The following is a 14,623-nucleotide window of genomic DNA, read 5'->3' on the forward strand; positions in this document are numbered from 1 at the left end:
TCCCAGGACCCGAAGATCATGACCTGAGCCCAAGGCAGACACTTAACCATCTGAGCCACCCAGGCGCCCCTCCTCTTATTTCTTTTTTATGTCTTACTGAATTGGTTAGGGCTTCCAGAACAATACCACACAACAGTGAGGATAAAGGTATCCCTGGACTTGCTCCTGACTTTAAAGAGAATGACTTGTAGAGCAAGGTTTTTAGAGGAGTGTTCTTAGATGTTATAAGGTTTACGGGAAAGAAAAAAGGCCCATGTTCAAGTTAGGGAAAACGGACTACTAACGGCTTTCTTTATTCTGATACTTCTTGGAATTTTTCAGAAGTCGACAGGATGTAGGGGTGCCTGTCTGGCTCAGTAAGTGAGACATGCAACTCTTGATCTCAGGGTTGTAAGTTCGAGCCCTGTGTTGGGTATGGAGATTACTTAAAAATAAAATCTTAAGAAAAAACAAAAGAATGGGCTATAAACTTTTCCAAATTTTGACTATGAAAGCCACCTTCTCTCTTCTTTCTTTCCCCCTTCCTTCCTATCTTCCTATCTTTCTCTTTCTGCCTTTCTTTTTATCTTTCTCTCTCTCTCCCTCTGGTGTTGGGGGGAAATATTTCACAGGATTGCTCTTCTAAGGAACTGTCTGGGGAGTTCGGCTCTACTGTTTCATTACTTAGTGTGATGCTGGCTGCTAATGTGGGTGTGTATTCTTTACCATATGAAAGAAGTACAGTACATTATTCCTAGCTGATTAATTATTTTCTGAGAAACACATGGATAATTTAACCTTCTTTCGGGCATCTATCAAGATGTGCCTTTCCTGCTTTGATGTGACAAATTACACTGATAGATGTCCTAAAATAAATCAACTTTTTATTCCTGGAATAAATCCTGCTTGTTCATACTTTAATGAAAGTCTGGATTTGATGTGCTGGTATTTTATTTTGGATTTTTATGTTATTAATTTGCAAGATGGATCACTGTATTCTTTCAGTGTACTTCTGTCATTTATAGTATCAGTGTTGCAAATGAATTGGGAAGCGTCTCCTTTTTCAAAAAATTAAATCAGCTTTACGGATGCAATAAAAGTTACCCATTTTAAGCGTACGATCTGATGTGCTTTGGAAAAGGTACAGTGTTGCAGCCACCTCCAGAATCATGGTATGGAATATTTTCGTCTCCCCCAAAGTTCCTGCAGGATCCTCTGGAGTCATTCCCCCATTTCTTGGCAACCCCCAATCTGCTCCCACCTTTACGCCTGTACCGGGAACTGACAAAGTATAGCCCGTGGCCTTTTTCTTTCTTTTTTTTTTTTTTTTAAGATTTTATTTATTTATTTAACAGAGATAGAGACAGCCAGCGAGAGAGGGAACACAGGCAGGGGGAGTGGGAGAGGAAGAAGCAGGCTCCCAGTGGAGGAGCCTGATGTGGGGCTCGATCCCATAACGCCGGGATCATGCCCTGAGCAGAAGGCAGAGGCTTAACCGCTGTGCCACCCAGGAGCCCCCCCGTGGCCTGTTTCTGAATGGCTTGTGCACTAGGAATGGTTTTTACGTTTTTAGGGGGTTGTAAAACAAGCAGGAACAACAAGAAGAATATGCAGGAGAGAACGTATAGCCTGCAAAGCTGAAAATATTTGCCGTCTGGTCCTCTGCGGGAAAAGTGTGCCCACCTCTGCTCTTCCCCACTGGAAGAGTGTGTCGGGTTTACCTTCCACGTCTTTGTCCCTCCTTTTTCATTGAGCCAGCTCTGTCATTAGTGCCTCCCACTGCCCCGTCTCGCTCCTACAGTGTTAGCTTCTTTGCAGTGTTTTTATGTCTTCTCTTCAACTCCTCTAGCTGTCTTTTCCTCTGCACCTCTCCCTTTTAGGGCTACTGCTCCAGATTCATAGGACATTTACTTTCCTGAATTCCTGACACGTGCTTCTGCTCTCTCTCTGCTTGTCCTTCAGTACTTTCGCGTAAGGTTCTAAGATGTTCTGTTCCTCGGCTCTTCTCTCTTGATGCGCTGGCACATGCTAACATCTGGCCAGCCTCAGTGTTTGGCGATTAACTTTACAGACTGCCCTTGGTTCCTTCCCTAACCACCCACGAGACCGTCAAATCCCCGCCTGTGTGCGCTGCTCCCAGCATGCTTGGAGCGTCCACTGCTCCAAGTCTCAGCTTCTGGCTGACTCCCCCCTAGAGCAGGAGTCTGTAAACTCCTGTCTGTGGCCTGTCTGCCTCACTAGCTAAGAGTGCCTTTTAATTTTTTAAAAGGATTGTTTTAAAAAAAATAAAAAGTAAAAAAAACCCCCAAAAAACAAAAACAAAAAACTAAGAAAACTCTGGGGCAGAAACCCTCTGTGGCCCACAAAGCCTGAAATATTTCTTATGTGCTCTTTTACGGAGACGGTTGTGACCACTGCCTCCTTAGAGCATCTCCTCCCTGACGGCATGACTGGCTCTTCGAACTGATGAACTACAGCCCAAACCTACAAACTGCCGCCAGCATCCTTCCACCTGAGCTCCTGCCTGCGAGGTTCATTCCTTGACACTTTATTTCAGAAGCAACCAACCTACTCTAATTCTCGACAATTTGCTTTCTGCACGATGCTGTCTGCACCCGGAGACAGAAGATGCACGGGGGCTACAGATACAGGGATGTGCTGGAGAGGAGGCAGAGCGCTGGGAAAGGGGACCTCACAGATCGGTACCTAGGAGTCGGAGGGACAGCTCTTATTTTCAGGTCACTGTGAACACCGGATATCTGCATTAAGGCTCAGCCTCAGGGGGTAAAGCACGTCTGTCTTCCTACTTCCTCTTTTTTTTGGTAAAGAGGATTCCATTGCAAAAAAGAGAAAAGTTGTAAAATGACTAAGTGAAGGTGTCAAGGCAGTGGGCTAACATGATGACCTATTACAGTATTAATCAAAAAGCATGATCATTAATGTTACCTGTAATCATGCACTACTTTTCTTGCATTCTCTAGTTGTTCGTTGGTTAACAGGATATTCCTGGGATCTGTTACAGTGAAGAAATGACTAGCTCGTCCAACAAAAGTGCTTTGATCCCATCGAGGTTCCTTGATGTTAATGTTCGGTGGAAGTTCTCCAGACATCGTCCTGGACTCTAGAGGGTCAAAAAGACAAGTCGAGTTAAGATTTACGATGTTGCTACACATTTTGGAAACTCTATAGTCACATTAATTTCCAGGTAAAGATTTATGTACATTCCTCTTTAGAAAAATAACTTTGCTATAAATGGCAGAAAGACCATCTAAATCCAAAGCTTACTTTATCCATAAATCCCAACTGATCTTAACCAAATTTCAATAATTTCCCACATATTTCTCCTTACAGATACACAGTATTTCATCATTCCTTAACTTTCGGAAGCCTAGAAATACTCTAGAAAAAGTAGAAATAGAAAAAGTTAAAAATAACGTCAGCAGTAACAGGGTCTGAAGTTTGAAACCCCTTTTCTGGGTGCAACAGCCAACACCATACGACTACACCACTCCGCTCTACTAAATTTGTTATTTCTAGCGGTAGAAGTGACTAATTATGCACAAAAGGGCTACGTGCTAAAAATTCTACAACTAGAAAAAGACTCAGATTCAGTCAGCCTTGTTCAGCGTATACACCACCCAGTCAAAAATGCAGAGTAATGTTCCTCGATCTAACAGGGACACGGTGGGAAAAACACATTCGGACAAGCCCATGAATACAAGTAACACTGTGGCGTATCGTTTCCCTCCCATGATACCTATTTTATGGCTAAGAACCATTACTATTTTCCCAAAAGTAACTAATTTCTTTCTCTGAGTGATATACACTTATTTTTAGAACTGCACTGTCTTACTGTAATGCATACTTACGATAGTGTTCTGAATAATATAAGCTTACTGTAGAAAATACAGAATAAAGAAACAAAATTTCTGATAAGTTAGGCACACTGAGATAACCATCATGTTTTGGTAATTCCTTGCAGACACTTTTTATACATATCATATGAATAAAAAACTAAGGTTGATGTCATACTCTGTATTTTCATTTTGTTTTTTAATTTTTTTTGCGCTTACTTCATGAGCATTCTACATGGCACTAAATATTCATTTTGCGTTTATAACACCTCTAGTGTTTAAATTATTTTCAGTTTTTCACCATGATAAAGAACGTATCCTTGTCTACGATCTTTTCCCTCAAAGCTGTATGAAGTATAAATGCCTGCACCTGGCATCTTAAGGTACCTAAGAACTTGAGAAGCGCTAAAAAATAACTTAGTGAAAAATGACCTGGAAAAGAAAGCTGCTCTTCGAACTGGTATTAGAAATGTAGGGGAGGGCAACAGGAATAACAAAGCAGTCGTTTGAAGCCTCCTTAGCTATTTGACCCTTCGGTCTGCTAATGTCACAGACAGATCTAGTCTAAGGAGAGCACCAGCTTTGAGGGAAGAGATTGCGTAGGCCTAGCATGAGGCCAGGCACGGGACAGTGGCGCTCCGGCCCCGGCCCTCCAGCAGTCTGGGCACCAGGCCGTACGTGCCGCTGGAGCCGTTTCCTTCCCGGCGTTTCTCTGCGCTGCCTCTGCCGCCCCTCAGGCCTGAGCAATCACCGTGTTCCCCAGTGGATAGCTGACATGGACTGTTCTCATATAACTGAGTACCAAGTCATCTTTCTTCCCTTCAATAGAACCCTCACCATCACTACTTGTCCTTTACCCCTAACATGCATCCTCCCCAAAAATAACACGTTGCTTTCATAGAATTCTAGTTCTTAATAACAAACCATCTCCAACTCGTGAAATAGAAAGCAGCATTTAGGTCAAGTTGCCACAGACATGATCTGGGTTTAAAACGTGGTCACTTTATAAAATCAAAACGTCCTAATTGCGTGAGAGCTGGACAGGATCTCTAAAAAAGACCCACCATGTTTAACCGCTCCATACAGATGAGGAAACAGGCCCGGGGTCGGGGGCAGATACCCCGCCCAGGTTGTGTGACTGGTGCTGGTGGCAGAAGAAAAGCCGCAGGACCAGAGCAGGACTGCACTCCTGGGCTCCGGTCTGCCAGCCCCTCTCTCTACTTTACCACTCCCTGTTAGCTAGGCTCCCCTCAAAGTACGCCAACTAGCGCCTGCGCAGAACTGTTCTCTGAGGCCCTCCTCCTTGCTCCAAATGCAAACGTTTCTACTGATGCTGTGAAGTTCTGCCCTACAAGGACCCTGTGGGACTCTGGACCACGTGAGCAAGAAGGCTGTGGAGGCCTCGCAAAGTCTCTAACAGGCAAAGACAAAGGAGAGAGATGGGGAAAGGCATCTCAACATGTTTGGTCTGGGGACTGGGCTAGATGCCTGCCTAAGAGTGCCAGCCCCACTCTGAGCCGTGGCGGAACGTTCTACCTCAGCTCTCACGACGCTGTGCTCTGGGAATACTACACACATTTTACGGAAGAGGAAGGTGCGAACCGGAAGTGTTGCTCCCAGCTGACCCTTATCTACCTGGCCAAAGAGGAAGGAGGCGGGTCTTCACACTCCCGGCCAAGCCCACCCAAGCCGACACTGAGAGCATACAGTGATGGGCCTTAAATGGGACTCGTGCTAGGCAGAATAATGCCCCTTCCCAAGATGTGCACATCCTATCCCCGCACACTGCAAGTATGTTACCTTCTGTGGCAAAGGGACTTTGCTGGTGTGATTAAGTTAAGGATCTCGAGACTGGGAAACCACTCTGGCTTATTCAGGGGGGCCTGATGTAATCACAAGAGCCCCTGCAAGAGAAAGAGGGAGGCAGGAGAGGCAGAGTCCGAGGGACAGAAGTGAGACACGCAGAGACTGGGGTGATGTGGGGCGGTGAGCCAAGGAGGGCCTGCAGCTTCTGGAAGCTGGAAAAGGCAAAGAGCCTCCAAAAGTAACACAGATTCATTTTAGACTTCCAACCTCCAAAACTGTAAGATAACGTGCTATTTTACAACTGCTAACTTTGTGGTTATTTGTCATAGCAGCGATAGGAAACTAAAACAGCACTATTTCCCCTAATTGGAAAGGATTTCAAGTAACACTATAACCTGGCATAAGAAATACCAACTAGCCTCGATAAGCTGTCTCTGCCCCTACGAATTTCAAAAACACAAAGCCTAATCAGGAATGCCATATTAACATTCTTACAAAGACAGCTGACCTCAAGCCAGGTAAAATTTTAATTATTAACTGTGACTCCCATGTTTCAATTAGACAAGCCTTTCCATGCATGAACCTTCAAGCACACTTCACTTTCTCTACTCTAAATAAATCAACCAGTTTCTATAATCAGGAGTCCTACTTTCATTTTTTTTTTTCTTTTTAAAAATCTGTGTCCTATTCCACATTAAACAGCGGGGCCTCCCGTCCACCCCCAGCCCCAGGCCCTCTGATTGCAGACCAAGCAGCAGCTCTTTGCGCACTGAGTCAGGGTGCTGGGGGAGGGGGCCCTGAGGCGCTGCTGGGGACCTCTCTTCCCATCAGCATCACAGGCATGCTGCATTTTGTACCTGGAGCTGGCGAAGAGAGGAGGCTGCAGCTCACCTGGGCCTCTGACCCTGCAGCTACCTCCAAGGCGAATATGCCCACATTGCCTTTGCCACCACGTTGGGGGGGTTCCCTGGAGCACGCCCCCTTTCCATCAGCTGGCTGGGCCGTGGCCCTGACTACTTGGTCAAACCACCGTGTCCTGGGCGTCCACTGGCTGGTGGGCAGCACTGGTCCCTGCATACTGGGGACAGCTGTTCGGGTCAGAGGGTTGGGGGTACCAAAGCCAACTTGGGCACCTTTGTGGGGAGGAAGCCAAGTCCCCAGGGACGGGAGAGGAAGGAACCGGTTTGGTTTGCTCGCAGTCTGGTTCAGCCATAAAGTGCACAGCCATCTGGAGGTTTGCGGTTCCTGGGCTCGCTCTTCACCCCGCCCAGGGTGAACCTGGTCAAAGATCAGACACCTTTATAGAGAGCTGTTCCCAAACACGGCTGAGCACAAGGTTCTGGCAGTTTTATGACAGGTACTCATCACCTAGGAATTTCTGCAGAGAACACTGGATAAAGCCATTATGTTGTACAACTTTATGATGATACCGGGGACGGCAGGAATGATCGAGAAGCCAAAATGGTTCAAAAGAAAGTTTCAGAGAGGGGCACCTAGGTGGCTCACTCATTTAAGCATCCGACTCTTGATTTTGGCTGTCATGATCTCAGGGTTGTGAGATCGAGCCCCATGTTGGGCTCCGTGCTAGGCATGGAATCTGTTTAAGATTCTCTCTCTCCCCTCCCCTCTGCCGCTGCCCTCACTCTTGCTCTCTTCCTCTCTCTCTCAAAAAAAAAAAAAAAAAAAAGTTTCAGTGAACAACATATATATCTTTGGATTATAGAAGTAGCATGGATAAGGAAAAATGCCATACCTTCAAGGGACAGATGGCACAGGATGCCAAAGAACGTGGTCAAGACTGTGTGAGTTGACCGGCTTTATCACACCGGAAGCAAGTGAAGGCTGCCGCGTCGAGAATCAGAAGCCATCTGTGGGGAGGCTACTCCCCGTGCGTGTCTACCCGAGGCTTGGACAGTTACGCGCAACAGCTGAAACATCTTCGGAAATTCGGAGAGGCCATGAAGAGAGAGGCAGGAGGGGTGGCCCATCACAGCCGCAGGGGAACTAAGCGACGAGCTTCCCCCGCAGCAACTTCCGAGCCACTGACCAGCGGGTTTGATAACTGCAGATAACTGGTCAACAGCAAAATGCTACGGTTTACACCACGTCATCCTGGCACATTTCTGATGTTCGATGGATTCAGCTTTCATGATCTGAACTGAAGGAACAGGGGGTGCTGAGGAGGGACAGAGGCTGTAAGGGTCCAGAACAGAGACATGACAGGGAAATGGCTGGTGAAGGGGACCTCCTTGTATGCTTAAATAGCTGTAAGGAGCTTCCTGAAGTTTCACCAACTGAGGTGTTAATTATGACTTAATCTTTTCCATGAGGAATTTCAAAGAAAAATTTGTATTTTAGAGGTATTAAAATATCTTTTTGTAGGAGAAAAAAAATAGTGAGGTTTTAAAAAGTTTTCTGTGGTTGACGGACATCATTTTGCTATCAGAAGAAAGCCAAGGCTTTATCACGTAAAGACAAACTCACTTGTGATGAATTCGGGATGTGACTACCTGGGACCGTTAATTATTAGAGAGTTAGACTGCATTTAAATGAGTCACTTCTAAAGAGATTACTTTACATATTATATTGATTCATTACTTGACCCCAGAAAGGGGACAGAAATAATTGCTTCGGAGGAAAATAACTTAAAATTCAACCTCTTAGCTAAGGTTTTAGATAAATATAGTCTCAGAGAGCCTTGTCAAAATAAATTTCTCAGTCTTTTTATTCATTCATTCACAAACAAAATTACTTTATGCATTCACTACCGACTGAAGGCCTCTCTTGTACCCAACACTGGCTTGATCCTGGGTTGGAAAGACCCAACACACAGTGAACAGTAAGTTGAAAAACAAACATATTTTAATGAATGCAGCCCAAATTTCCCCCAAAAAACTCGTAGACATGCTTCACACATAGAGCTTACTGCGTACGGACATGACTCAGACGTGCTCATGAAGTCTTGTACTGAGTTATCAGATCACTAATCTTGCTGAATGACTCTGGTTTCCAAATCTATACACTTTTCAAAATAACCATGATTTCAATGGAGTAAGCCTGCTCTGAAATCCATAATAACCAAGTCACAGAGTTTATAAGCTCTTTTTTTTAAGATTTATTTTTAGGGGCACCCGGGTGGCTCAGCTGGTCGGCTCTGGTCATGGTCCCGGGGTCCTGGTTTCGAGCCCCGAGTCAGGCTCCCTGCTCAGCAGGGAGTCTGCTCCTCCCTCTCCGTCTGCCTGCTGCTCCTCCTGCTCCTTCTCTCTCCAAAAATAAATCTTTTTTAAAAAAAGATTTTATTTATTTATTTGAGAAAGAGAGACATAGCAGGCACGTGGGGGGAGTGGCAAAGGGAGAGATACTCCTAAGCAGACTCCATGCTGAGTGCAGAGCCAAACTCGTGGCTCGACCTCACGACCCTGAGATCATGACCTGAACTGAAACCATGAGTTGGACGCTCAACCAACGGCACCACCCATGTACTCCGAGTTTATAAACTTTTAAAGCCCAAATGAGTGCCGTGACAAAGACCTTCTCCTCATAACACAGTAATACATTACCGATTATAGGCCTACTGCAATGCTCATGAACGCCATCTTTCCCCAAATCATCATTTAAACTACACCACAATCTTTATGAACAATTCTGGGAGGGCATTTCTGCCTTCCTTGTAGGTTAGATGTCACACAGTCAGCGCACAGCTACGCAAGGGTGAAGACCACCCCCTCGATCCTCGGCCCAGGACCACCTCCCACCACATATAAGCCTCAGGGCTGCTGAAGTCTGCACCGATGAGACTATGGTGATCAGTTTCGCTTCCAAATAAGTTCACGGAACGAGCTCGAGAGCTGAGCCCGAATTCCTGGCTCCAAGCTGTACCTTTCCAACTGTCCTGTGATTGGGGATCCCTGGATGGATGGAAGGAGGGAAGTGGTGAGTACTGGGTCAGGCGACTGTGTCTGTGGAGACAGCAGATCTGAGCTCACATCCCAGATCCACCAATGGCTCTGTGGCCTTGTATACGGTAGCCCACTGCTCCAAGCTCCTGGAGCTTTATCCACAAAATGAGGTTATTTATCCACGATAACCCTAACCTAAGAACCATGTGTTCTTAGAGCTCTCCTTGGATTGTCATCCCATCCAAGCCTCACAGCAGTTCAGGTTCCAGGGTGGTAGCGAACTTGCTCGAGTAAGCACGGGGGCTAGAATGTGAACCTAACTTGTCTGGCTCCAGAACCCGGCTCGCTGGGGAAGCAGTTGTGACCAGGAAAGTATCTCCCTGGAGATTCGGATTCAGGCGAGCTGCGGTGGGGCCTAGCAATTAGATGTTTCAGAAGCACACCAGGGGTACCCTATGTAGGTAAGTCTGGAAAAACATAAAAATAACAAATAAATAAATAAAGACCCACTCCCCTGCCAGTTGAGGGAAGATGCTGACCCTCTTGTAGGGCCAGGACACATTTAGATGACTCCCTGGCCGTTAATGCTGATTGCTGGGCCTGGTCTTTCTGGCAGGTTCCTGTTAAGGCTAGCTCCCTGCCCTGTGGCCTGGTCCTGTGAGCACCTGCCCGGACAACCTCTGGAATCAGAACTGGACTGGACCGAACGCACTGTGGATTGGAGTCCTGACTCCGTCACTCCTTTCTAGGCATGTCCCTGGGTGAGTCATTTCACATCTCTGAGTGTCAATATTTTAACTACAAGATGGAGGAAAGAGTTGGCTCACAGAGTGGGTAGGATTAGTAAGCTGAGGTGTACGAGACAGCTTTTAAACCTTTATTAATTGTAAAATGCTAAACAAAGGCAGGGCACATGTCTAACGAGCCAGTTCCCCATGAGTGGGAGCTCCTGGCCTCACTGGCTGAAGTCCTGCCCGTAAATGCAGTTGCTGCTGGTGGTGGTGGTGGTGATGGGGTCGGGGGAGCAATGGACTGGCGCTTGGCTGCCTGAAGAAGAGGATCAGAAATGTCGAACAAGGGGCGCCTGGGTGGCACAGCGGTTGAGCGTCTGCCTTCGGCTCAGGGCGTGATCCCGGCGTTATGGGATCGAGCCTCACATCAGGCTCCTCCACTATGAGCCTGCTTCTTCCTCTCCCACTCCCCCTGCTTGTGTTCCCTCTCTCGCTGGCTGTCTCTATCCTGTCGAATAAATAAATAAAATCTTAAAAAAAAAAAAAAAAAAAAAAAAAGAAATGTCGAACAAAAATCACTTTTTTTTCCAAGATAAACTTTGTTTTCCAACTTTTAGCTACATGTCAAGAAAATGCTTAAACTGGCAAAAAAAATTTTCTTCCAAAATTTTGCAAGTAACAAGTTAGCAGAGAATGTGCTTTTCATCAGGGACTTACTAACAAAGACCTTTAACCTTGGCTAAAAATTAACAATGGAAATTAAATTATTAAACTGGAAACTTGCTTGTGATTGAAACAACTTTGAGAGAGGCTTGAAATAGGTAAGAAAGCCTGGTCGCCCTGGTTTGCTTAGTTAGGGCCAGGCAGGTGCAACACAGCCTTCCAACATCACTATCTGGGGGACATGACTGAGTGCCCATTATGTGCCAGACACTAGGCTTTCCCGGCATTATTAATGCCAAATCCTCATTTCAGTCCTCCAAGAAAATGTTTCTTGTTTTGAAGAGCTGCTCAGAAAAATCAAGTATCACCCCAAGATGGCAGAGCCTGGAGGTGTTGCTTCTGTCTGACTTTCTGCCACGCTTCTGACCCTTGGGAGGCCAGGGGTGATGTGGCGGCCAAGGGCAATCACCCTAACTCGAGGAGCCTAAATAGCACATTTACTAATTCATTTGGCTTTGGGTTGGTTGTGCATACACACCCCATTCCTTTCTCATGGGTGTGGCCACACAGGAGATCAAATTATAGACCAGAAAGTTGAATCCTGGGCAAAGAACTAGACTCCTTCAAAGTGAATTTCCACCCATCAATGGCTTTCTGTTGCACACTCTCCTCTATTCCAGGGGGCTTTTCTAGAATAAAGACGGCATGGAGCATTACTGCCTTCTGCCTGTCTCCCTGCCGGCATCCTCCTCACCCCCTACCTCCCAGCCCACAATGCAGATCCTACTCTTGGATTAACTTGAAAACATCCCGGTGACAATGCAATCATCGGACGTATTCCAGTCCTCAAGATCAACTTTGGGCTTGGGTTTCTTAATCGATTTCTTACGATGGGTGAAGTTCTCATCCATTTTTTTTTTTTTTAAAGATTTTATTTATTTATTCGACAGAGATAGAGACAGCCAGCGAGAGAGGGAACACAAGCAGGGGGAGTGGGAGAGGAAGAAGCAGGCTCATAGCGGAGGAGCCTGATGTGGGGCTCGATCCCATAACGCCGGGATCACGCCCTGAGCCGAAGGCAGACGCTTAACCGCTGTGCCACCCAGGCGCCCCTCTCATCCATTTTTTTAAAAAAAATTCTATTGGTTTTTACTCAAGATGGTGGCATCAGCCTATAAAAATGTTAAAATACCACCAAACTGTGGTATTTTGGATGTATTCAGTTGAGTATTTACTACTTTAAAGAGTCAAATCAGGTTACATATAATGTCTCTGAAAACATTTGACGAAGTAATAGTTAACTAAAAACTTCGTTAACTTTGAACTTCGTATAATTACGTATAGGTATGATACTTATTCTAACTTAACAATTTTTCACATTGTAAGTCAGCCCCCCCCCTTTTTATGACGTATTGCTACTGATTTCTTACCTTTAACCTCACACAAAAGGTCTGTTCCATCCATGATTATACTCCAACTAAATACATCTGATCACTGCTTGTACAGTAGGGGGGATGTAGATGCCATATTTTATTCTAAGATACTGGAGAGCAAAAAGTTTGGATGACAGGCTCTTAAGGTCACTGCTGCTCTGGCTGTCCTCTAAGCTTTCTCCCCAAGAAGTAAAGAAGGGGAAGGATGCTTCCTCCCAGTCGGCACCTCTCTATACCCATCCACATGAGATTTCATAAAACTCCTACAGAGTATTATGAGCATTCTAAATATCCGAATGACCCTGAACTATAGCCCGCCTCTGCTATACACGTTCCTCTCTGACGACTCCAACCACAGATATTGTCCATTTCCTGAAGGCCCATGGGCTTAAAAATCTGCAAACTCCATCTAACACTGGAATTCATACTTAGAGCAATTATATGTAGGGTTAGGCTAGATAGGAATGGATAGATATTTCCTTCCCAACTGTCATTTTTGCAAGCTAGACACTGGCAGTCCTAAGGGGAGAAAGGACCTGCTGAGGTCCCAGAACTTCCTGGTAGAGCCTCCACCCATCCTCCCAAAGAGTTCCCCTCTCATCTTATATATCCTCTATGTCAAGTCTGAGTCCAGCACCATAAGAGCTGCAAACCCTCCTTATTTACTTGAATACCTATTATAATGCCTGGAAACGGGGAAGGACACTGGAAAAGGAAATCAAGAGGTGCCCAAGTCAAAATCTAGAGGGCAAGGCAGAAGAAGAGATTATAAGTTTGAGCAAAGTACAAACAAAATGCACTGGGGGTTCAGAAGGCAGTTGTCCACAAAGTAAAGTGCCTGAGCTCTGAAGTCACTGAGAAGTAGGCTTTTTCATTCAGGCACTCAGCAAATACTCATTGAGGGTCTACCTGGTACAGGCAATTGTTGGATGCAGGGAGGGATAGGTGAGCAAGACAAAAATAGGCCCTGGTCACAAGATGAGAAAAAAACGAGCAAGGAAACACAGCGAATTTCAACTGATGACAAATGCTATTTAAGAAAAATCACAGGGGTAGTCTAACAAAGAATGCGTGCGGAAGGGGGCAATTTTAGGCAACACAGTCAAGGAAAGGCATCTTTGAGCAAGTAACATTTAAGCTGAGCCTTGCCCTTGCTCTACAGACGGCCAACTGTGTGACCTTGTGCATGTTACTCAACCTCTCTGAGTACCAGCTTTCGCATCGGGATTATGAAAGCAAAACCAAGAACCTCACAGGGCTGGAAGAATGTACAAGTCAATGGACCTAAGTCACCCGCATACACACTTCAGTGGATGCCATGGCTGTCATTCTGGGAAGGTTAGAGACCTGTGACATATGGGAAAGATCAAGAGAGCACGGAGATGCAAGGTCGGTCCAGGACCACTCTCCCCCCATCTCCTTCCTACAAGACTGCGGGTTCCAGGGCAGGGGCCAGGTGGTCTCCTCTCTGACCACGGGGCCCCGCTCTGCGCCAGGAAGAGAAGCCCGGAGCTAGGAATGTGGGGGCACGGGGGTCGGTAACACCCGGTCACCAGGCAATCCCTCGCGCCCGTAGCGCGGTGGCCTATCCCCGCGGCAGCCATTTTGGGTGTCCTCACCGCGGGGAGTTTCGTCACGCGGCCGCCGGGCACAGCGTGGCAGGGCGCGTGCCGGCGTGGATGGGTGAGCCCCTTCCCATGCGGGGCGAGACGCACGCCACGACCGGGGCTCAGGGGGAACCTCAGGGGCAGTCAGGCGGCTGCAGGCGGGGAAGCTGCCAGACAGCCGGAGGGCAGGGGTCGCCAAGGTGCAGGGACCCCGGCCGGAATCCCCAGCACGGCGCGGGGGCTCCCGATCTCCCGCCCGGGCGGGGGGGGGGGGGCTACGCGCCGCCGGCCCGCGGGCGCGCGCCCCCGCCCTCGCCCCTCCGCCGGGCTCCCCGCGCGCTCGACACCCAGTCCCGTCGGGCCCGCGGCCCGCGACTCACCGCTCCCCGCCGCCCGCGCCGCCCGCAGCACCCGCTCCGCGCCGCCCGCGCCGCCACCGGAAGCGCTTCTCCCGCCAGAGCCGCCCCGCGCGCCGCCGCCGCCCGGTGCGCGCCTTCGGAGCGCGTCCCCGAGCGGAGCTAGGCGGCCGCGTGGAGCCTCGGACCCGCCCCGGAGCCGCGGCGCTCTTCGCCCAGCCTCGCGCCGCGCCCCGCGCGCTCCCCCGTGCCCGCGCTTTCGCTGACGGCTCCTCCCCGCCCTCCGTCTCCGCGG

The 14,623-nt window shown here is 47.6% G+C and overlaps 1 protein-coding gene across 2 annotated transcripts in view; it reads right to left on the reverse strand.

Moving 5' to 3' along the window:
* The window catches only part of SFXN1 (sideroflexin 1), a 36,897-nt gene extending 22,446 nt beyond the window's left edge, over nt 1-14,451 (reverse strand). For both annotated transcript variants that reach the window (XM_045803665.2, XM_087867805.1), the window contains exons 1-2: nt 14,353-14,451; nt 2,926-3,100 (exon numbers count right to left, since the gene is read on the reverse strand). In XM_045803665.2, coding sequence (XP_045659621.1) covers nt 2,926-3,089 — 164 coding nt within the window. In that variant the 5' untranslated portion in view covers nt 3,090-3,100; nt 14,353-14,451. The remainder of the gene's footprint in view (nt 1-2,925; nt 3,101-14,352) is intronic.
* Nucleotides 14,452-14,623: the final 172 nt, after the last annotated feature.

The sequence above is a fragment of the Ursus americanus genome, chromosome 15 (genome assembly GCF_024610735.1).
Source record: "Ursus americanus isolate L20-20 chromosome 15, mUrsAme1.1.p, whole genome shotgun sequence".
In the NCBI taxonomy this organism is placed as follows: domain Eukaryota; kingdom Metazoa; phylum Chordata; class Mammalia; order Carnivora; family Ursidae; genus Ursus; species Ursus americanus.